At 35.4% G+C, this 24,651-nt stretch overlaps 1 protein-coding gene across 1 annotated transcript in view; it reads right to left on the bottom strand.

Annotated features, from left to right (window-relative positions):
• Nucleotides 1-4,617: 4,617 nt before the first annotated feature.
• Nucleotides 4,618-24,651, bottom strand: part of LOC108676172 (ras-related protein Rap1-like) — a 47,597-nt gene continuing 27,563 nt past the window's right edge. The window contains exons 2-3 of the mRNA XM_018164224.1: nt 8,306-8,534; nt 4,618-4,689 (exon numbers count right to left, since the gene is read on the bottom strand). Coding sequence (XP_018019713.1) covers nt 4,618-4,689; nt 8,306-8,534 — 301 coding nt within the window. The remainder of the gene's footprint in view (nt 4,690-8,305; nt 8,535-24,651) is intronic.

Raw genomic sequence — 24,651 nt, 5'->3', positions numbered from 1 at the left:
TGAATGGACCCAAAATTAGAGTTTACGAATAAAACAGCGGAACGAGCCCCCGAGGACTGATCTGCTCTCAGGGACAACAAGGTTTACAAAGCGCAAAATATTTTTGAGCAAGCGATTCATGGGTAAGTTTAGCGTTATTATAGCTCGCGGTTGTACAAAAAATCATTGAAGCGTGTGGTGAAAAATAATTTAACGAGCCCCCGAGGACTGATCTGCTCTCAGGGACAACAAGGTTTACAAAGCGCAAAATATTTTTGAGCAAGCGATTCATGGGTAAGTTTAGCGTTATTATAGCTCGCGGTTGCACAAAAAATCATTGAAGCGTGTGGTGAAAAATAATTCATTCAAACGGATGGTGAAAAAGTAATTATTAAAGCTGATGGTGAAACAAAGAAATTAATTCTAGCGCGTGGTAACGTAAAAAAATTGATTTAACAGTTTCATTTTTAACACAAGGAAGGAAAATCCCATAATATGTGTTGAGAGGGTAGGAAGTTTTTACTAAAGATGATATACAAGAAAATTGTAATATAAAAATTCGGTATTTCGAATAGGTGTTTTAAAAATACTACTTGAAATTTATCATTGAAATATGACAGATTGGAACAAACATCGCCCAATGCATCTTAATACAGTAGAAGTGGGTTCCTATTGAAATTCAACGGATATATTTAAGTGAATGTCTGAATGTGGAGTGAATGTGCATGTGACACGCTGTAAAATGTCGTAACGTTTCGATGCGAATATCACATGGATCTTGTTTGTTACACGGTCTAAAAATTTTAAAACTAAGACCTTCATCATATCAAATTGCAAAAGTTAGTTAAAAATGGCATCTTGTTAGTAGCTCGCGTAGCATTCTAACATACTCATTAGCATGTCACTTTCTAAAAAACAAGATAAGAAGTGAAAAAACACCCTCAGCTAAAACAAAAATAGTATCGCTTTAATCTCAAGTTAGTTTACATGCATGGAAAACTCTATCGTGCTTCTCAGGCATGCAGCTAAAGACTCATGCATGCTAACGTTAACATTGTTAACGTTCCCCCTTCTCAGGAATAAAGTAATCTATTCATTCAAGTTGTTTTGCTTGTATAAATCTAATTAATCTCTTAACAATGAATCGAATTATTCTAAAGCTAATGATGTAAACTCTTTTAATCACCATAAATTACCTTGTATTGGACCCCTCCAGTTGTATTAATTGGTAATGGAATGCAGATTCTTCGAGTTAACTAGTCAAACGTTGCAAGTATTTGCAGACGTAAGAGATTCAAATGTTAAATAATGATAACTGAAATTATTCAAGTGATTTTAATTTTGAGATAGAAATATTTTAAGTTGTCCATCATTCGTTTATTGACATTGATTGATTACAGGATAGATTTTAGCGCATTTTCTCATTTGTGGAAAAAATGCGCTATTGTGCTCGCCATGTCCGTCTGTCCGTCCGTCCGTCTGACCGTCTGTCCGTCCGTGACTTCACGTTTTCGTCGACGAGAAAATGCGCTCTCTGTCACTCACTGCAGTGAGTACCGAGTTATATTTTTTAGACTAGTGAGCGCCATGACTATCATGTTTCTGATCTAATTCTAAGAATCTTTAATAAATCCAACAGCGGGGATTTAGTGACCTGCTTTTAACTGATAGAGATTTCTAAGTCACAGAAATCCTAATTAAGCTTGAGTCGGAATACTCGTGAAAGCGGCGTTGGTTGAAGATAATCGATAGCAATAAGGCAATGAACGGTAACGTCAGCGTCATATCCTTATTTTATGATCAATTTGAGACCCTCCAATCCGATTAATTGTATTGACGCCAATGCGGGCCAATATAAAGCTCATAAATAACGGCAATTGAGCCCTTGATCTCCTCGGTCGCGATGAGCTTAACGCGCTCTGCCATTTCGACAAGTCATTAACCGTTAAATCGGACAGATGAGAGCAATTGATTGGCAATGCGGGATTTACATCGAAAATAATTGATGGCTGCCGAAAACTTCTGGTCAATGAAATAATGAACACAATAGGAAGACGAGTGATTGTGGAATTGTAAGACGGTTGAAGTTACATCGGAAAGTCACAACATTTTTTATGATAGACATTTTTGGAAACGTATGACAAACATCGATAAATTATATTAGTTATAACAATAATTAAACCAGCTTTCCCTACCGAATAGACAGACATATTTTTGACCTCTGGTTGAATTTTTACTGAATTTATTATTCGGTGTTTAAAATGAACCGATCTAACTCGACCCTCCACATTTTTCATGATAAACCCCACTTTATTTTTTTTTCCCGAATGCTCTATAATTTCTACTGAAATATTCTTTGAGCAGACCTGGTAGAATTGATGCAGAAAGATCAGCATGGCTTTCATAGTCCGACATACCCTGTAATGAGGTTTGCAGGCTCTTCGAGATCCTGTAAACCAAGCAATTTCTCGAATGCTTCCGTTCAATCCGTCTCTCAATATTGACCGGAAGCCTTGCAAATCCAGCGCTATTCGAGCTCGTAGGTATTTTATATAACCGTGCTATTGATGCCGTCTATTTGTCGAACAGTCAGCTTGTCGTTAGAAACTCTGCATGCAATTTTGTTTTTAGATTACTCATATGTTGCAAACATTTGTTGACGAATTGAGGCTTAAAGTTTGTTGAGCGATGGTACTTAGTTTTGAAGGCAGCCATGGTTGAAGATTGAGGAATGGAGGAATGGATTGGGTGGAATGGATTGCCGCTGTATTGAGGAAATATGAGGAAACATTGCGAACCTAAACTATATGTATAAATACCTAGCGAACAGGAAACCTCGTGTATTCAAAAATACACGTAGGAGTAAAAAACATTGCGGAGAAGCGAATGTTGTTGAGAAGCAATTCATTGATCGTAATATTTGAGGGGAAAAATCTTGATTGCTTACGATGAACTACGGCGTTCAGTTGTAAATATTACGAGCTCGTTTACGGTGAAAGGGCTTCGGATACGGGATCCGATCCGTCAACACGGAACTGAGTAAACACGGTCTGGTTAGTGAAGCTGGAGAAGAACAGCTGGCCTGGTATGTGAAGCTGGAGAAGAACTGCTGGTCTGGTTAGTGAAGCTGGAGAAGAACAGCTGGTCTGGTTAGTGAAGCAGGAGAAGAACAGCTGGTCTGGTTAGTGAAGCAGGAGAAGCGAACAGCTGGTCTGGTTAGTGAAGCTGGAGAAGCAAACAGCTGGTCTGGTTAGTGAAGCAGGAGAAGAACAGCTGGTCTGGTTAGTGAAGCAGGTGAAGCGAACAGCTGGTCTGGTTAGTGACGCAAGAGAAGCGAACAACTGGTCTGATTAGTGAAGCTGTAGAAGTACAGCTGGCCTAATTAAGTGAAGCAACATGTTGCAGTACATTGATTTACGCAGCCATCTCTTTCTAGGTCACCGACTATGGACAGAATCAGACATCATGTCATTTATAAATTACATTTTATTCAAATATATAGATGAATTTTCAAATTTCTGTACTTCAAACTTTTATCTCTTTCGATCCAATTTTTTTGGGCACAGAACGTCCCCGTCTAATATCCATGATATGTGTAGTATTTTTTGAAATTTTGCTTGTGATGATTTAAGCATTAAATCAGCATAAACAAAATTAAAAGTTAATTTTAAAGGAACAAGAGTAGATCTGAAGAAGAACTTGTAAACGAGTTATGTTTGATTATTCATGCGCGAGTTAGTAGTCACTGAGGAGCTGTTTGTCAGTTAGGCCGAAACTGCCAATCAAGAAGCAATCAAGTCGCTTCTGATTTACATGCTGATTGCTCTTGTGAGAACCCTTCTCTTCACGGGCGTTGCTAACTATACTACGTGATACTTTTTGCTCGGCCAAACTAGGTCATCCTGACTCAGATTGGCCCAGCTAAAGATCGTATCGGTGGTACGTCCATTCGCTGCTCAAGCTTCTGGAAGAAAGTGTGTCACAATTTGAATAATTTTACTCGTATATTTTTCTGACTGAATGTTGTTACTAATGAGCGGTCGTCATTAACACTAAAAACTAATTTCTTGAGTCTATACCCTTTCTATCCCGGTATCTGGTATCTATTGTGTACTTAAAACGTTAAAAAGATGTTTATTTAAAGAAAGATGTTCAACAGTCAACTGACGATGTGACTTAACATGTTGCCAACGCGTTGGATGTGTGCCTATATTTCAGACCAAAGGCTGTGAGTGTTTATTCAATATGCTTCCTCCATCCCACTCAGTGAGTGTGTTCGTCCTCTCTCAGTCCCACTCAGTGAGTGTGTTCGTCCTCTCTCAGTCCCACTCAGTGAGTGTATTCGTCCTCTCTCAGTCCCACTCAGTGAGTGTATTCGTCCTCTCTCAGTCCCACTCAGTGAGTGTATTCGTCCTCACTCACTCCCACTCAGTGAGTGTATTCGTCCTCACTCACTCCCACTCAGTGAGTGTGTTCGTCCCCTCTCAGTCCCACTCAGTGAGTGTATTCGTTCTCTCTCCCTCCCACTCTATTGTTCCTCATCAAATTCCTCATCAGCTCCCTAGATTCGTGCGCAATCACTGAACACTCAAAACAATTAACGGGTACCGTTGTCCCGAGAGTGAAACGCTTTCTTCCTCACAGCACGAGCTGAGAGCCGACGTAGCACTGATCTACGCCTGTTTGCGGGCCACTCTGGGTCAGGGTGACCTACACAAAGGCGAACAGTGCATCACTATTTGAACAAAACCTAACTCATTTTTCGGATTGTTATTTACTGAAGCAGGCCTAAATTCAAGGTACTGTTCAATACAGGCAACTGCCTAACTCATGTTTCGGATTGTTATTTACTGAAGCAGGCCTAAATTCAAGGTACTGTTCAATACAGGCAACTGCCTAACTCATGTTTCTGATTGTTATTTACTGAAGCAGGCCTAAATTCAAGGTACTGTTCACTGTTCAATACAGGCAACTGCCTAACTCATTTTTCTGATTGTTATTTACTGAAGCAGGCCTAAATTCAAGGTACTGTTCACTGTTCAGTACAGGTAACTCGAATATAATTTTCTGCGGCTGCCAATGAATTAATTAATGAAACGTTTTACTTGTTATTAACAGCAAAATTGAAGCCAAAAGGCAGTTCGCACTTTCTAATTATAGCGCTTTGATGTCCTCATCAAACGAAGGTGACGTAATTACGAAGTCTTTTCTCGCTTTGGGTTTACCGACGCGTTATTAAGGATCAGGTTTAACTGTTATGAGGCCTTCGGTAATTAAAGTTTCGGCTCAGGTACTATCGGTATAAAAGTTGAATGATGTCTCTTTCAATTTTAATGATATCAGTATTTAATATTAATGAAAGATATATTAGATTGTAATAAAAACCCTGAAAGACTATGGGAAAATTGAATTACGATGAATATGCAGATAAATTTTTCGTAGTTATTTGCTAGTCGCCTGTCATTCGCTACGGAAATTCATACGCTCTACAATTATCATTAATATTGTTATTATTTTTAATAATATCGTTATTATTATTACATTTATTAATACATATTATTATTAATTATTAATAATATTTTTATTATCATTATTACTTATTACTGCATTCCAGTATGTGTCTCTAAATTGAGACTCCAGTCCTTGGCTTCGTTGTTACCACAGAATCACCAAAATACGACAAGCTGGCGTATAAATCACTAATGAGGTCTCTAAGTACTATTTTATGACAGTTCTCAGCTTCATATGTTCCACTGGATGGGAGTAATGAGCGGCTAAAGTCCCTACCTCGTCCTGAGTAATCCAGCTGACGACAGTACTTTATTGTGAGTAATCCAGCTGACGACAGTACTTTATTGTGAGTAATCCAGCTGACGACAGTGCTTTATCGTGAGTAATCCAGCTGACGACAGTGCTTTGTCGTGAGTAATCCAGCTGACGACAGTGCTTTGTCGTGAGTAATCCAGCTGACGGCACTATTCTGTCGTGAGTAATCCAGCTTACGTTTGTGTTTTATTAAGAGTCACTGAATTGATATTCGAATCAATTTAGAAACCATAAATTTCGTTGAAATTTTTTTCAAGCACATTAATACCTTGCATCAAATTTTGGAAATTGATTGAGAAAATTACCGGATATCAAATCTGTAAATATTTTACATCGTGTCTTTTGATATAAAATTTACAACAGAACATTTTAGTAATGATTTTGAAAATAATAATGATTTCATCCTATTAAATCATTCGGAAACACCTGTTGTTGACGATGTAGCCCTTTACGATTTTTTTTATTTAAATAAAAAAAAATTTTTGTGCAGATGAATAGGCCTTCAATTGTTTAGTTTATCTAAGTCCCACAAGTCAAAATGTAGAAACATTTGCTTAACATTTTTGACAGGAAAATAAACGGTATTGCTGATCTTAATTCGGATGTCTTTTAACGCAAGCACCTGTGGTGACTGCCTGCATAGAAATCTAAAAACTAATTGTGTTCCAAAATGAAGGACTATGCAGGGGGTGTTGCAGTCTAATCAAGTAAATAAATAAATAAATAATTAACTTGATTATTATTATTAAATTATGAACTTAATTATTGCAGGCTTTGTTACGATGAAACCCTGCATCTAGGAAGTTGAATTGAGAACTAGTGAGCGAAGAAGGCCAGGGGCCATGCTTTCAAAATTCGCTAATTGAACGTAAGTACTTACGCTTTATTTTCTTGTCTATGATTGGTGGATTTTGCTTGAAAGGCCGTCAATGATTGGCTGATGAACTTACGATCTCTTAACTTTTTTTGAAAGTATGGGCCCTGGGGATCAGAACTTTAGCTACCGAGTGTGCTAATTCCAACGCCCGGTAAAAATTCATCAGGAAATCGTAATTTTTTTCTACGCACGATGATTTCAATTATATTATCGAAAATTTAATCAGGATTTTTTTTATTCTACTGAACATAGCAAAATGTGCTGCATGTTCCTTCAAATTTATGCCACCAACATCAAGAACTGGCTTTTCCCACTGACCTCCCTAACTGAAATCAGAACTTGATTGTGACTGATAATGCAGTGTTTTCAGTTAAGATTAAATTTCATTCACTCTGGCCACAAAAAAACGTTGTTCACCTTATATAATAGACGGCGCTGTTCAGGCTGATTTCTCTTTGATTGCTTTTGTGTAAAAAATTGCTGTTGTGTCTTAAATCTTCAACAGGGATTGATTGTGCATCAATAATTGCGTTGAAAATTTAAGCCGATTTTCGACGGCCACTGAATAGCTAAACATAAGCCCACTCAGCTTCCGCTAGAAATTTTTTGGGGGAATATTATGGGCTCGAAGTTAATGAAATTCATAACAAAATTAATGGCTTGGAAGACCTCGTTGAAGCTTCTTCAGCTTTATTAATAAATCTTCCCGAAATTCAATTCTAGCGGGATACATAATCGACAGATTATTCGCGTCGCTGGTAAAAATCTGAAAATTTTGCAATGTAAGCTTAATATTCGTTAATGAAACACACGATCAATCGTCAGTTACGGAAAGATCGGGTTCCAAAGACTGTATCCCTTGTGAATCAAGTCACGATAAGTACAAGAATCGGCAACAGGCCATGGGCCTATTTCTTCAGTGCCGACACTTCTATTCTATTCTATTCTTGTACGAGTAGACCGCACCGGCATCGCCACACAGTTATGAACAATGCCAAAACAAAGTGTAAGTTAAAAAATAATTCATTTTATCTCATGTTTGGGCGTCTCAAATATTCTGGCGCCAAAAGAGTCTTGAAAAATATCACAATACCATTTCAGGAACCATTGTTCTAATTAACCTCATGTTTGACACCACGACTATGCCGGCACGTCATGAACGGCTATAAAAAATCATAATATAAATGCACAAATTATTGTTCTAACCTCATAATCATAATATAAATGCAGAAATTATTGTTCTCACCTCATAATCATAATATAAACGCACAAATTATTGTTCTAACCTCATAAACATAATATAAATGCAGAAATTATTGTTCAAACCTCATAATCATAATATAAATGCAGAAATTATTGTTCTAACCTAATAATCATAATATAAATGCACAGAAATTATTGTCCTAACCTCATAATCATAATATAAATGCACAAATTATTGTTCTCTAACCTAATAATCATAATATAAATGCACAAATTATTGTTCTAACCTCATAATCATAATATAAATGCAGAAATTATTGTTCTAACCTCATGCTTGGACGCGTCGAGTATACCGGTTTCATGAGCGGCTATAAAAATCATAATAATAATGCACAAATTATAATTATTTATTATTCTCACCTCATGTTTGGACGCGTCGAGTATGCCGGCGTTGAGCGCGCTGCGTGCCGGTCTATTCTTGCTGTACGCTGAGCTTTGTCTCCTGAAGCCCCCCAGCCGCAGACCGTCAGGGATACCTCCGCACGCAGACTCGTCCTGAGGCGCAGGCAGGCGTCCTATGCGCAGGAATGTCCTGAAGATGTCACGGATGTGCAAGTTCTCCTTGGCCGAGCACTCCAACACCCGGCATCTGGAAGTAGAGACCGAAAACAACGATCAAGTGAATTATTTTCTTTATTAATAGTGAATTATGTGCAAGTTCTCTTTGGCCGAGCACTCCAGCACTCGGCATCTGGAAGTAGAGACCGAAAACAATGAGCAAGTTGAGGAGAAATTAGGGATTTTTTTTTGTCTATAAAATCGAGGGCATCTAAGATCTCGTACCGTAATTATAGGGAGAGATAAAAAACAACGATCAAGTCGAAGAGGTATTAGTTTATTATTTTCTATATATAAAATCGTTGGCATCTAAGATCTCGTAACGTAATTATAACAGGTTTCAATACCATAATATGGCATACTTTAACATCCGACATCATTGTGATGACGCTATTCAAAATCCGACATCGCGGTGATGACAATATACTGCACTTACAAGCATGGCACACTTCAACATTTGACTCCAGTGAATATAAAAATAGTGAAGTAAATGTATATTAAAAACTATTGCGACGAATTAAGTATTTTAATGTACGAGTTCGGTACTAAATTTCATGTTGATGATGTCGAAAATGTATCGAAGTTAGGGTTTACTGTACAGATAATTAATGGCTTCGATGTTGATGACATTGATACTAACTTTATAAGATGTCGATGTTCTGAAGAATGGTTTTGAAGTTAACAGATATCAAGATTTTGATGCTAATGGCACCGAGAAAGTGAAGTTTCGATGATTGACGACCAATACATTACAACTCAAGGCTATTAAAAGTTTGGGAAATAATTTCTCGCAAGTTTCCACGTGTTAGTGGCCTTCCCGCGAAACATCGCGTCTATTCACCTAATAAAGAGAGATGTTGCAGGAGATTTTTTATAATTAAGTGAAATATAACTCACGGAAATTGATGCCAAATGAATAAATGCAGCGATTAAAGCGTAATTATACTCAAATTGCACGAGCTTAACGATTAGAGTGTACGTTCCACACCTCAACTTAAATTTGAGCAACGTCATTGAATTAATATACGTATTCAATACAACTCGTATTTTATTTGACTTACTAGAATGTAAATGTAAATACGACGACGTCTGTAAATAGGACATCTTGAAGCAAAACAAGATATACGTTCAAATGATATACGTGGAAGAACAAACCAGCAGAGAAGAAATGCGTTGCCATAAACGACGAACTGCATGGTCTACCGACTTGCATCAAACGTCTTCTCGCAAATTAATTTCTCGCTTCATTGCAACAATCCTCCAAACGCGCGTAAACATCCAATTAATTTATGTATTTTTGGAGTGAAGGAGATTGAATGCTCCCTAGATTGTTAACAGAAGTTGCGGAGTGAATAGATACAGACGCGGACTAACGAAGAAAAGCTAGAGAATATGTTGTTAGAAAAACTATTCACTGATCGAGAATAGTTTTTGATGTTGTTGGAATTCTATTTGAAAATTTATTGACAAAGTTCTCGGTTCGCTTGAACAAAAATATATATTGTTAGAACGAAAGCCGAAGGCTTTATATCGACTAACTATTTAGTTTTGAACGTGAAAATCTTTTTTTAAAATGCATAGCCTTAAATTACCATAATAATTCACATGAAAGTACGCAGTAAATTTGACAGGCATTTTCATAACTGGCAAATAACTAAAACCTATTTTCTTCAAACGATATATACGCTACTAACTTTCGAGCAGTAAGATGTTTTGAAAACTCGCTGCTTTCCTCTATTCGTAAACCCGAACGAACATCCCAAGAAATAAATTTTCCAACTCGTTCTGTGCCTGCGTCTTTACTTATTTGAATTAATTTCTAAAGTTTACTCAAGTTTTATTTTTCACCATAACATTTGGAAATTCTAATGAATAGTTTACAATTTAAATGCGCCGCTTGTTGATACACGAGCGATTAATGGCCAGAGAATCGCACGTGGATAGACAAGCTAATTGTGTCGTCTAATACCGAATAAATTGTTACGTGTATGTGCCACCAGAAAAAGGTGCTTCTTCATTCAGAGTTCACAGCTTTTCTTGTAGAATTGCATATAATTTTTAAAATAAGCGACTGAAGTGATTAAAAAATTTTTTTTTCACTATTTAAGAATACGTGTTTTAAAATGCCCAGTTATGCTCATTGATATTCCTAAAAAATATATTAAAAAGTTCGGCCAATCCGTACGCTAAGCCCATTCTTATGTCATCACACAATTCCTCCGAGCCTCAGTTAAGACCTAAACACTGAAAAAACTCAAGAAATATACTCTATCTTGAGAAATTTCTCTTCATGTTCAGTGGTTTCCTAAGCTGATTAGCAACGAGTGACTAAGATCCTTTGAATGTTGATAATGAAGGCGAAGTCGCATCATGCTACGAATATTCCGGCATCAAAATGTTGCACGCTTCAAAGCAGCAACATCAGACGAATTTCAAATTCCTTGTTGGTTTTCTGAAAATTGCTTATCGCCAAGCAGCAAATTCACTTTGATGTTTTGGCAGAATTTTGATCGCATTACATTCTACTTCGTGGCTTAAAATAAATTAATGATACTATTCAATGTAGCTACCATACTCAAGAATATTGGGCTTGTGAGATTGTTATATCACATTAACGTATTGTTTCTCTTATAGATGGTTTTTAGCTTTCCTTCGCTTTTTCAGTCGCGAATTATACGTGTGAAGCTTAAGTGAGAGCAGTCATAAAGTAATGATGATTTGTTTATGATTCTGTGCTAGACATATTTAAACACGTGTTATTTGTTTTTTCGAAACAAAGCTTTGTAAAACTGCTGAACTAATCCAAATTGGGCAAAAAAGTGGAAATTATTATCCACTCAAGGATATACCGACACCGACGAAAAAAATCCCGTCTCCTAAACTTCCCGGAAATGTTACCTCTTCGTTACCGACCTGGCGGCAAAAGATAGACTTGGTATTCGTGACATCGCTGCAAATGCATTCTTCTCTTGCAATAAATTTTCGGTTTCTAACCGAGGACTGCGCAGACAGTCGAATACTTTCAGTGTTCCGCTCGACAGACGCAGAGTTAATCTTTTTCAACATCATCCGTTCATTTCCTGCTTGATTTTTATTCTTCCTGGGGCCATACTTTCAAAACTCGCTAAGTGAACGTAAGTACTTACGCTCGATTTTCTTGTCTATGATTGGTGGATTTTTGCTTGAAAGTCCGTCAATGATTGGCTGATAAACTTACGATCTCTTAACTTTTTTGAAAGTACAGGCCCAGGTCGGGATAACTTTACGATCTCCACGGTAAATGTGATTCAATAAATTTCTACACGTTTGCTTCAAATTAGTAGTCTTCATAACTTGATCGCAAGTTTGAATTTGTTATTTATTCAAGTTCGAACTTGAAAGAAAACAATTTTCGATTATGCAACTGTAAAGATATTTTAAAATAAGTCGGTTACTGTCCTAAATAAATTGTTGGTGTAAACCGCTGCGAATAAATGTTCGCGCCAGTGAAGGCTCACGCTAACATTTGAAGCGCTTCCTATTGATGTAACCAACGCATGATGCAAAGTTTCCACATATTCGAATTTCGAAGTTTTTACATATTCGTGAAACGAATTTTTACCCATTCGCGAAATTAATTTTTTATCTATTCGTGAAACTAATTTTTTACCTATTCGCGAAACTAATTTTTTACCTATTCGCGAGACGAATTTTTTTACCTATTCGTGAAACGAATTTTTCCTTAATTCGTATTACGAATTTTTCGTTAATTCGTGTTACGAATTTCTCTTTAATTAGTATTACGATTTTTTTCTTAATTAGTGTTACGAATTTTTCCTTAATTCATGCTGCAAATTTCTCTTTGATTGGTGTTATAAATTTTTCCTTAATTAGTGTTACGAATTTCTCCTTAATTACCGATACGAATTTTTCCTTAGTTAGTGTTACGAATTTTCCCTTAATTCGTGTTACGAATTTTTCAGAGATTCGTGTAACGATGTTTTCAACGAAGGTTTCACCAATTCGCGTAATGAAGTTTTTCGCCAGTGCACAGATTTTAAGGATCCTGTCATCCACCAATCGATGCGTAAGAAAGTGCTCTTTCAACGCAGCCAAGATACCGTAACTTAGCCTTAAACCAAGTCAGGAAGGCATGGAGCAACTGGCTGCACACCTTTCACGTCGCTATCATGATGGGCACTGAGAGGTTTGGCTTCAGCTCGCAGTTTTAGTAGTCACGCCCCGTAATTATTGCCTTAGGAATTACTATAGGCTGCCCCCACCACCCCCCCGTTCTATGGGGCGTGGTGCAGTAGAAAATGGAGGTACAAAGATGGGTGTACCACCAATCGATGCGTAAGAAAGTGCTCTTTCAAACAAGACTATGCCCACTTTAGAGCCATGATTGGCTGCTTAATGCCAGGCCTTCCTTTGTGGAGTGACCAGCGCGTCATTTATCCTCGTAGAGTTTTGTTAAGGGACCTAAAACCCGCCTCCCTTTGAGGAGCTGTCACAAAGTCATTTTTCGACGCACAGGGACGATACTTATACTGTTCGATGCGCAAGAAAACAACCTTTAAGATGAGATAAGAAACAGAAAAACTCAAAATTTTCAAATTTTAGGGTAGCCGATCCCCTTAAAATTAAATAATCAATTAAATTTTAGGTTTAATAAAATGATAAAATTTAAAAATAAATAATAAATGAAATTTTAGGTTTAATAAAAATAAGAAACAGAAAAACTCAAAATTTTCAAATTTTAGGGTAGCCGATCCCCTTAAAATTAAATAATCAATTAAATTTTAAATTTAATAAAATGATAAAATTTAAAAATAAATAATAAATAAAATTTCAAGTTTAATAAAATGATAAAATTTAAAAACAAATGATAAATAAAATTTTAAGTTTAATAAAATGCTAAAATTTAAAAATGAATAATAAATACAATTTTAAGTTTAATAATAAATTTAATAGAATATAATTTGTCAAATAAATGTTTTAAGGGTGTTAATGAATGTCCAAAATAGCGATGCAATTTTTACCCTTGTTTGATCAATCCTAACCCAGAACCATACGGAAATGGGTGCATCAGCGCTACGTGTAGAAAGTGAGTCACTACTTGGACAATTTGACCCATTAATCTTTCTGAGTGTAGGCCGCGAGTTATGATCTTCTTTTAGCATTTAAAGTTATAAGTTATAAGCATGCAGACTGGAAGTTAAAAAGTTATAAATATAAAAGTTATAGTATGCTAAATTTATAATCGTGCAGACTGGATTCAATAGCCGAAAAATATGTCATTCATTTGCGGTACATTTAAAATATGTGATTTATGTTAGTTATGTTTTAAATTGATGATTCATATGAAGTATGTGATAGTCTGTGAATAATTTTGCTCTTTGTAAAAAAGAAAGAATTAAAACGCTATCTTTAATACTTTTTACTTTGTGATTTTTTTAAAAGAGTAAGTTCCCACGCCGCACCCTGTAATAGGTTTTTAGCTTTCCTTTGCTTTTTCAGTTGCAAATTATCCGTTTGAAGCTTAAGTGAGAGCACTCATATCATAATGATAGTTTGTTTATGATTCTGCTAGACATATTTAAACACGTGCTATTTGTTTGTTTCGAAACAAAGCTTTGTAAAACTACTGAACTAATCCAAATTCTGCAGCAAGCGAAAAATTTTTTCTCCTCTAACCGACACTCACGGATATACCGACACCCACGAAAAAAATCCCGTTTCCTAAACTTCCCGGAAATTTTACCTCTTCGTTACCGACGTGGCGGCAAAAGATGGACTTGGTATTCGTGACATCGCTGCAAATGCATTCTTCTCTTGCAATAAATTTTCGGATTCTAACCGAGGACTGCGCTGCCAGTCGAATACTTTCAGTGTTCTGCTCGACAGACGCAGAGTTAACCTTTTTCAACGACATCATCCGTTCATTTCATGTTTGATTTTTCTTCTACCAGGCCGGGATAACTTTACGATGTCCACGGTAAATGTGATCAAATAAATGTCTATTCGTTTGCTTCAAATTAGTGGTTTTCTTAACTTGATAGCAACTTTGTTATTTTTTTCAAATTCGAACTTGAAAGAAAACAATTTTCGATTATGCAACTGTAAAGATATTTTAAAATAAGTCGGTTACTGTCCTAAATAAATGATAGTAATAATATTCGTTAATTTATAATTTTATTAATAATTTCTCAACTTCATCGTACAGGATATTAGTATTGAACAGCCATATATAATACAACCATTCTATAGGGTAGGTGCAATTTCGTATAAATATTTGCTAAACATTCTCTTTCACCACTTAATTCCCCTACACTTTGAGTACATCGTATTTTTGATTTCACTGCCTTTTCATTTACATTTAATACTGATCATATTCATATTTCTTCCTGGTATATTTTTATGTAACTGGTGATCAATTTCATACCTGCATTAATTTGAAGGCTGATCACCGTCTGCCACAGCTCGAGTTCATCTATGATTTGAGTTTAAATTGCATGTCGATGTTCCAGTTTTCTTCATCTCTTTTTGACTGGTTGACGGATGTAACCTGGATGCGAAATTTCATCTCAGTATTGAAGATGAAATAAAAGGAAGATCTTGTGTTGGTGTAAACCGCTGCGGATAAATGCTCGCGCTAGTGAAGGCTCACGCTGACATTTGAAGCGTTTCCTATTGATGTGACCAACGCTTTAAACGAAGTTACTTCATATTCGCGTTTCGTAGTTTTTACATATTCGCGAAACGATTTTTTACCCATTTGCGAAATTAATTTTTTACCTTTTCGTGAATCTAATTTTATATCTATTCGTGAAGCCCATTTTTTACCTATTCGTGAAAGGAATTTTTCTTAATTCGTATTACGAATTTTTCGTTAATTCGTGTTACGAATTTCTCTTTAATTAGTGTTACGATTTTTTTCTTAATTCGTGTTACGAATTTCTCCTTAATTAGTGGTACGAATTTTACCTTAGTTAGTGTTACGAATTTTCCNTAAAAATATTTAACTATTATAGTACATAAAAAGTATTTAACTAGTATATAAAAAAGTATAAAAAAGTAAAAAAGTAGTAAAGTATTTAACTAGTAGTAAAAAAAGTATTTAACTAGTATATAAAAAGTATTTAACTTGTTTACCTCATGTGAAATACTATTTTTGTACGCAATTATTGTACTATTGTTTGTTGTTTGTTCCTTCCACGAAAACCGATTTTAATAAGAAGCTCAAGGAAACTCGAGCATTCAAATCCCTGCAACCGAACAAACCTTACTATAATCAATGATTGAATTTAATCATAACTATTTCCAACAGTAAGAATATTTTGACAGCTCCGGCCGGCGCATTTCAGTGGAGGCCGCGGGGTTAGGTTAGGTTTTGACCTCTCAATGTGACACACATCAGTCAAGGGTCATAGGTCACGCATCGTGGTGTATTTTGACCTCGCATTCTGCCACACATCAGTCAAGGGTCATAGGTCACGCATCGTGGTGTTTTTTGACCTCTCAATGTGACACACATCAGTCAAAGGCCGTAGGTCACGCATCGTGGTGTTTTTTGACCTCTCATTTTGCCACACATCAGCCAAGGGTCATAGGTCACACATCGTAGTGTATTTTGACCTCTCAATGTGACACACATCAGTCAAGGGTCAAAGGCTATGCATCGTAGTGTATTTTGACCTCTCAATGTGACACACATCAGTCAAGGGCCATAGGTCACTCATCGTGGTGTATTTTGACCTCTCTTTCTGCCACACATCAGTCAAGGCTCATAAGTCATATTTAAATGCATACTCCAACTCCACATAACTCGTTATATGTTGTCAATCTTCCACACATATTATCACGTATCAGTAGTTAGCACATCACGATAATTCCAGTTCATTATCCCTTGGCTATTCCTCTTTATTATCCCCATGATAATAACTCTTTTTTTCCCTTGATTATTTCTTTTTATTATTCATTTGACTATTCATCTATATTATTAATTATTATTAATCAAAACATATTCATTTGCTATTCATCTATATTATTTATTATTATTAATCAAAACATATTCATTTGATTATTCATTTAATTAGTCCTAGTAATTATTATCTGGATTATTCCAATTCATCACATTGCCCATCATCTATTCGTATTATTCCCAGAATTTTGTTCTGAATCAACTTGCGTGCCGTTGCCCATGCAAGAGCTACACTTCCCAGCACAACCTCAGTGCCTTGATTACCTGCTGCACGCATCAGTAGAGAGAGCATCAGTAGAGAGAGCATCAGTAGAGAGAGCATCAGTAGAGAGTTTTGTTGATAAGAAGCAGGATTCATATGCGTGCGGCCGGTAATCTGGTCCATGGATTGACCAGAAAAGAAGTTTTTGCAATGTTTTTGCCTGAGTAAAAGGTATAAAAAGATCTTAGTGTGTATATTTTGTTTATTTATAGGTATATTTAAAGCAGCATGGTTTGCTCTTCTCGACACAGTTAATATAAAATATTTATTATTCATTTGAATATAGTCATTATTCCAGGAGAGATAATTGTTATTTACCTCTGTTGGAATAATCGCTTCATTGTCTAATATTTAAATGTTTTAAATATTATTTTTGACCTATTTAGGTATAAATAATTGATATCAATGTTCATTTTTATTCCTTTAGGAACGTATGTTCCAAAATTCTGATGCTTGAGATGATACTGCTAATGCTTTGCTTAAAACACAAAAAACACAAAATGTTTATACATGCAAATTCTACGCAGGCAGTAAATTGAACGAAATTGTAATGAATCGGCTTTCGTTTAGTAAAGCTGTGTACAGACACAGCTTTACCCCAATGAAAATTTACAGACGCGGCAGCTTCTGATTTGGATTACCAGAAGCTGGGGTGACTCTAAATTTTGTTAGGGACTAAACGTAAACACACAGCTTTACTAAACGTAAAGCTGTGTCATGTACAGAAAGACCATTATAAATATTCCACCAATAGTTCAAGTCTCAAATGAAAATTCTTAAGTTATTCTTTTTGTGTTTCACGAATAAAACATTCTGTAGTTCCGTCTCAAAGTTTGACTTTCTAATGAAACTCGCAAATGTAGACTGAGAGGGAATAAAGAAAGATAGAATCCATCTAAATCGACTTGCAAGTTTTTAACTATTGCATTTCTGTACATGATCGCAAAATCACATCATATTTTGTTTCACACATCATATTTTTTCATTTTCGTAAAAATGTAAAATTTATTTAAGTTTCGTATTGAAGCTCCCAATCTGTCGAAATTTTTGTTCATTTGCATTTGCAAACAGAATAAAATTTAGCGACGATTTTAACGGACATTTTTGAATCGCGTCCTGAGATGAGATGAATGGACAGTTGCGTAAAACATATCGCCAAATGATTTCTTAATTCTTTAGTGAAAAACCTTGAGCTTTGTTAAATGCCGAGGAAATCCGCATGATCCAGACCCTTACGGTTTCGAGTTGAGCGAGTTCAAAGAAAAATTTTCACGCTTTAAACGCAAAATTAATTTTATGCTGCACACTGATTTGGGAAACTTATGATTAATGCTTAATACTAAATTCCGATGAATATATTAGGTGCTTAATGCTGGAATTGAGAGTAAACTTTGTATGCATCATACCGAGAATAAAGTTTATTTGTTGAACTTCAACCCCAAAGTTGAAGTATATTATTTTGGTCCGTTCTCAGGGACAAAAAATATATGATTTGCGGTATAATATAATACCGATTTGCGGTATAATATAATCCCGATTACATAACATTCTTCTATTTTCTATTTTTCTTTATTTCCCTCGTACATTTTTAAGCTCCACACTTAACGTCAAAGTATATTTTTACGCTTCATCCCCGGGGTTATAGAATATTACAATCTTTAAAATTATATTTTCGCCGATAGAATTAATTCAAACCTACGCCTGTGTGGAGTGGAGTTTATGCCCATGTTAACACGCTTCATTTTCCCGCCACCGTCTTTGTTCTTGTGCCGACTACTATTGTGGATTACTTTATTGAAAGCCTGACGAATACATTGCATGTTTTTCATTGACACATGTATTCATCAAAAATTGTTATATATGACTTTAAAATGCAAAATGAGGTTTTCCTGGAACAATGTTATTTTGATGATTTTCCGTTTCATTATTCACATTCAGAGCAGTGCAAAAAGGAGTTGTTCAATGTTTGTCAAATTTTCATTTTTTACACATGATTTTGATTTCATTAAAAATGCATCTTGAAAACATGAAATGAAATGAATTAATTTTATTATGTTTTATTGGAAGATTACCCACCTTTTTATCTACTGTAAAGAAGTAGTGAAGATTTGTTGTTGTTAATTTCAAATTAATTGAGATGTTACTTTCGCAAGCTCAAATAACTGACGCGCTAATGAAAATTAAACAAATTTAAACCTAACCGAGTAAAAATTCCTATTGTAACTGTTTCTTGAATCAAGTTATATATTCAAGAAATTTATTGTATTTTAATCGGATCCGTCAACATGAATTGTTTAAAAATTAACTGTACTCTCATTAGTAACATTTTAACATTAACATAAATTTTTGAAATACCAATTTAAATATTTTTGCTTGCCAAGTGAAGAATGTCCAGTGCTTTATAATTGAAAACTCTGAGATCAATTAAGCTTATTTGACGATTAATGCTAACAATTGAGTAGCCCTATGGTTTTTAAGTCTTGGAAGTTTACTGTCTTAAATTTAGGTGATCGAATATTTCAGCTGTCGCGTAAATCGTCAACAAAAATATTGCGCTAGAACGCTGTGGTAATGTAATATTAATTTAATTTGATTCAAATGAGCATTTCACATGATTCATATGAATATTTCGTATGTATTACATGAATATTCATATGACTCTCATGATTATTTCATACGATTTCAATGCTGGAAGACTACGTAACTCTGTCACAAGACTCGTGTAATATCATGCAGGGAGGTTCAGTTCAAATGCGTACGCTTAGTTTTCGTACATATGTTTCACTGATCGGATATATACAATCGGATATGTACAATCAGATATGTACAATCGGATATGTACAATCGGATATGTACAATCGGATGATTTTAAGGATCCTGTCAACGCCTTCGTTTGCGTGCAAATTGGACGCAACCCGACAAGCCAGACTTTGTCGCTCCCCATCTTTCGCCGAACAGACGAATTTTATTATTTCATGTCTGAATTCAGAGGTGAATATTTAGAATGTGTACACAACCTTGCGTAAGGTATATTTTATTATGTTGTGTACTTCTTTGTTATGTTCTGTAAGGTGAAAAAATGATATTGTGACAAATTCCTGCCAGTTCGGTTCAGTTTTTGCTCTAAAAGGTTACATTTTAATACTGGAAGACTACGTAGCTCTGTCACAAGACTCGTGTAATATCATGCAGGGAGGTTCAGTTCAAATGCGTACGCTGAGTTTTCATACATATATCACACTGATCGGATAAACACAATCGAATGTGTACAATCGGATATGTACAATCGGATTTGTACAATCGGAAATGTACAATCGGATATGTACAATCGGATATGTACAATCGGATATGTACAATCGGATATGTACAATCGGATATCCACAATCGGATATGTACAATCGGATATGTACAATCGGATATGTACAATCGGATATGTACAATCGGATATGTACAATCGTATATTACAATCGGATATGTACAATCGGATATGTACAATCAGATATGTACAATTGTTTTGTGCATTAATGCAGTCCCCAACAGCACGTATCTAAATATCAATCAACAAAACTCAGGAATATGATCCAAACTTAAACCGTAAAACTCTAATGATCATTAGATCGAAGAGTTCTTAGTACCAAACATGATAATTGTTGAATTTATAGTCCCTTAGAATAAATAGAATAGAATATTTCCCTTAGAATTTTCCCTTAGAATGTCCCTTAGAGTATTTTGTATGTATTACATGAATATTCATATGACTCTCATGATTATTTCATACGATTCGCATTCGCATTTATGCGATTCATTCGCATTTATATGACTCACATGAATATGTCATATGGCTTACACCATATCGTCAATGCCACAAGATGGTGATTTTTAGATGAAGATACAATAGCCAACTTTTAGTTTTCTGAGCTGAATGGATGATTACAATTCTTCAAATCAAGACCGGATGAGCTTCTATTATGACAAAGAATATCTGCTTTCGTTCTCTAGACCAGCTTATTAAGCAGGCCGCTTGTTCGCTGCTCAGCCTCCCACATACTAATGAAGGGCTTTATTTAATTCAGATTTTGTCTCCTAATACATAAAATTAGGAAGCTTATTTGATGGCCCAGCTGCCTGGTAGTCCATTAAGCGGTCTTATAATCTTCATTATTGCTAGTGATTAGAATTATATCACCGTGGATCCTGTGAGATCAACTTATTATAGATTATATCTTCTTTCACGAAAAATCTTGAAACTGAAGATTTTGAACGGAAACTGGCCCCTTGTTATCAAGAACAACAGTTTGTTCGACCTGAATACTCGTAATTTACAGGCAACGTAAGCAAGTGAAATTTCTTTATAAATAGTAACTTTAATTTGCGTTCGATAATACTTATTATAGAATTGCTATTTGGTAAACATATTTGATTTTAAGAATTCAACTCCTGAAATTAGGGCGTGTATGTAACGGTCAATAATAGAATGTTAGAATATCGTTCTTTGTAGTTATTTTACATATCGCGTGATTATAGGCGGTCAGAGTTGGTACGTCAATAAGGCGACCTGAAATTATTGCCCTCTCCTGATTGAAAATTTATCTAAATTGCTCGTATTACTTCGTTGCTCGATCACCATGTACTTTTCAATCAGTTCATTCAGAAATTATTTTTGCAAAAACTTAGTACTCAGTACGAATATTTATAGTTTAATCAGAGGAATTACATCCATCAGAATAATGACCATGAGGTATCACGGATACCATGCAAGCAAATGGGCTGGATTTTCGAGTCAGCAAATTGCCAGTAAAAGACCAGTTTGATGGGTCAATTACGAGTGACAGAATAGCGACATAACGTGATTGGTTCGGATTGTGACTCTTGAACAGACGTCCGGTAGGAAATTGACTGACATGTACAAAGCTAGGTCGCCATATGCTGTGAACGTAGGTAACGCCAAAGATTTGATAATCAACTTCAAGTTTCAGCTATCCTATCTTGAAATAGTTAATGAAAATTAACGAGGCAATAGGCGTTCTCAAATTTGTTACTTTTTTCGAGGCTTTTCACTAGCTAGAACATAAGTCTAAAACTGATCAGAACTCCCCAAAATGTTCAAAACCGCTTGATTAAAGAAAAACGTTGAATATAAATGTTTTTTTTTTGCAATGATACCTGTTATTCTGTGCTGGATGTAATTTTAAAATTTATTTAAACAAATTCTGATATCGAAGGCGAAAGAAGGCATTATAGGTACCGCACATATCGCCTTGAGTGTAAAAAATTGTATTACTGAACTTTCTTTCTTTGAGTTTCTTCCTGAGTCATGAGCAAATTTCTCTACTATGACTGCTCCTTGAGTATGTATATCGCCTTATATTCTGATTACATTCATTATTCACATTAAACCGAACTAGGCCGTACAATTAGGGGACATTCTAATAAAACTCGCTTACGCAGCGGCCTTAGTACACGGAGCGGCTGGTTTCTAATCCGCAAATTGGTGATGTACCTTGAAAAGCTGTTAATGATTTGATGAAGAAGTGAGAAGTTCGCAACTGTTTTTGATAACGGTGCCTTTGATCCTTTCTTTAAAGGTAAATCGATATATTAATAGAGTGTTTCAAAACCTGTCATCTGCCACGACATGTCGTGCACGTGATCAGTTCAGGGGCATCGACCAAGCAATTTGCGTGGGCAGCGGCCGTGGCCTCGCCACTGTCCTCCAATCTACACTCAGAAAAATAAACGGGAATGTTAAAATTTTAAATTTAATAAAATGATAACATTTAAAAATAAGTAATAAATAAAATTGTAAGTTTAATAAAATGATGAAATTTAGAAATAAATGATAAATAAAATTTTAAGTTTAATAAAACTTTAAGTTATAAAAATAAGTAATGAATTAAATTTTAAGTTTAATAAAATGATGAAATTTAGAAATAAATGATAACTAAAATTTTAAGTTTAATGAAATTTTAAGTTATATAAATAAGTGATAAATAAAATTTTAATTTTTAAGTTTAATAAAATGATAAACTTTAAGGGGATCGGCTATCCCTACGGAAAACTTCTACAGTTATCATCCGATTGTCATGAAACTTCACATACATACGTAAAATGTAAAAAGAAAAACATTTTGCTCCTATGAATTTTTCGAAAAATAGATAGAAAAAGTGAAATTCATAGAAAACGGCTAAAAAGGGGCACTTTAGAAAATCTATCTCCTCCCACAAATAACATCCTACAACATCGAGACACGTATCAGTCGATTCGTAAAGACCATATCTATTGACTCTAATATCACTTTTTTAATTTTCCATCTAGTTTTTTTTATTGCGTTTTTTCCATTTTTCCCATTTTTTTCTCATTTTTCACCCCCTTTCCCCCCCTTCTCCCCCTTATAAAAACGAATCAGACCGAAATTCAAAAAAGTGATGTTAGAGTCGATAGACCTGGTCTTTACGAATCGAATGGTATATGTCTCATTGCTGTAGCTTGAAAACTGTAGGAGGAGATAGATTTGCCATGAGAGCAGTATGAGGTTTTCAGTACGGCCAAAAGACTGCCCGCGCGGCACTTAAATAGACATAAAAGAGTTGATTTATGTTAGTTATGTTTTAAATTGATGATTCATATGAAGTATGTGATAGTCTGTGAATAATTTAAGGTAGATGAAATTATATGATTTATGCCAGGTACGTCAAAAAAAAACAATTTTTCCTAGTTGCATGGTTATATATGATTCATTGCAGGTACATGAAAGTATACGAAGCCAAAATAATGTGGCTAGGTTTTGCCCAGAGTGCTAAAAAATATATTTGGTAATATCATGTTTCTTGTGAGTACTGATAAAATTAACTGTAGCCCATAATATATGGATGCAGTGAAATGAGGGTTGTAAGGGTTTAAGGATTGTAAATAATTTTTGGTTTTACGGAATAATTTTATTTCGGTTCCAATTATTTTTTGGAAAGGGCTAAATCCATGATCAGAAATTACCATTTGAAATTTCGTGCGTTAAGCGGTCAGTGATAAATACATGAAAAATTAATTAATTCTCTCAAAATTTCAGCAAATATTCTATCTAATGTGATATTATTAGCGAATTTTCTCATTTATGAAAAAAAGGCGCTACTAAGCTCGTCATGTCCATCCGTCCGTCTGTCCGTCCGTGACTTCACGTTTTCGTCGACGAGAAAATGAGCTCCCTGTCACTCACTGCAGTGAGGACTGAGTTATATCTTTTTATCTCACTTTATCTTATTATCAGTCTGTAAGCGTGAGATCTCGACTAATCATTTAAATATGCTGATAACTCTGTTATTTATAAGCTAGCAAAGCTGGCAATTGTGTACCCGAAACTTGAAATCCACCGTTCCAGGATTTTCAATGAGTACCTTATAAAAAACATCGTTCTTTTTCAATAAGTACCTTACTAAAAATCATCAGCGGATTATCAGCATTCGCTTGCCGGCCGTCAACTGGCCAGCGATAGGCAAAACAATAAGTCGGGGTAAACTACCCCATTGGAAATGATGAGCGGGATATCTGCGTCTGGCCCTTGACAGTTGAATGGACTGCGACAGGCACGCAAATAATTCCAAGAAGTCTACGTAGGCAGATTTATAAGGTTTAACCATGTACCATAATAATGTTTCAATTTAGTTACCTTATTAAGATCATTTGACCATGCAGCATCTGAGTTGAGGGGTCAGCGATTGACTTCAGACTTGCGGTTGACTTTAGATTTGAGACTCAATGAGACAAGCACCTGATCAATTTAGTTAGGCTTGCTCAATTAAAGAGGCTTGCACAATTTTCGTTTCTTCTGCTATTCATCTTGTATTTTTGCAAGTGATTTATTTATATACAAAATTTCGTAGAGTGATTTATGTTAAACGATCATTATTGAGCCAGGAACATTTTTAAGGT

Source organism: Hyalella azteca, unplaced genomic scaffold, assembly GCF_000764305.2.
Source record: "Hyalella azteca isolate HAZT.00-mixed unplaced genomic scaffold, Hazt_2.0.2 contig10698, whole genome shotgun sequence".
Lineage (NCBI taxonomy): Eukaryota > Metazoa > Arthropoda > Malacostraca > Amphipoda > Hyalellidae > Hyalella > Hyalella azteca.
Note: the sequence above shows the minus strand (reverse complement) of the source record. Positions and strands in the feature narration are given on the sequence as shown.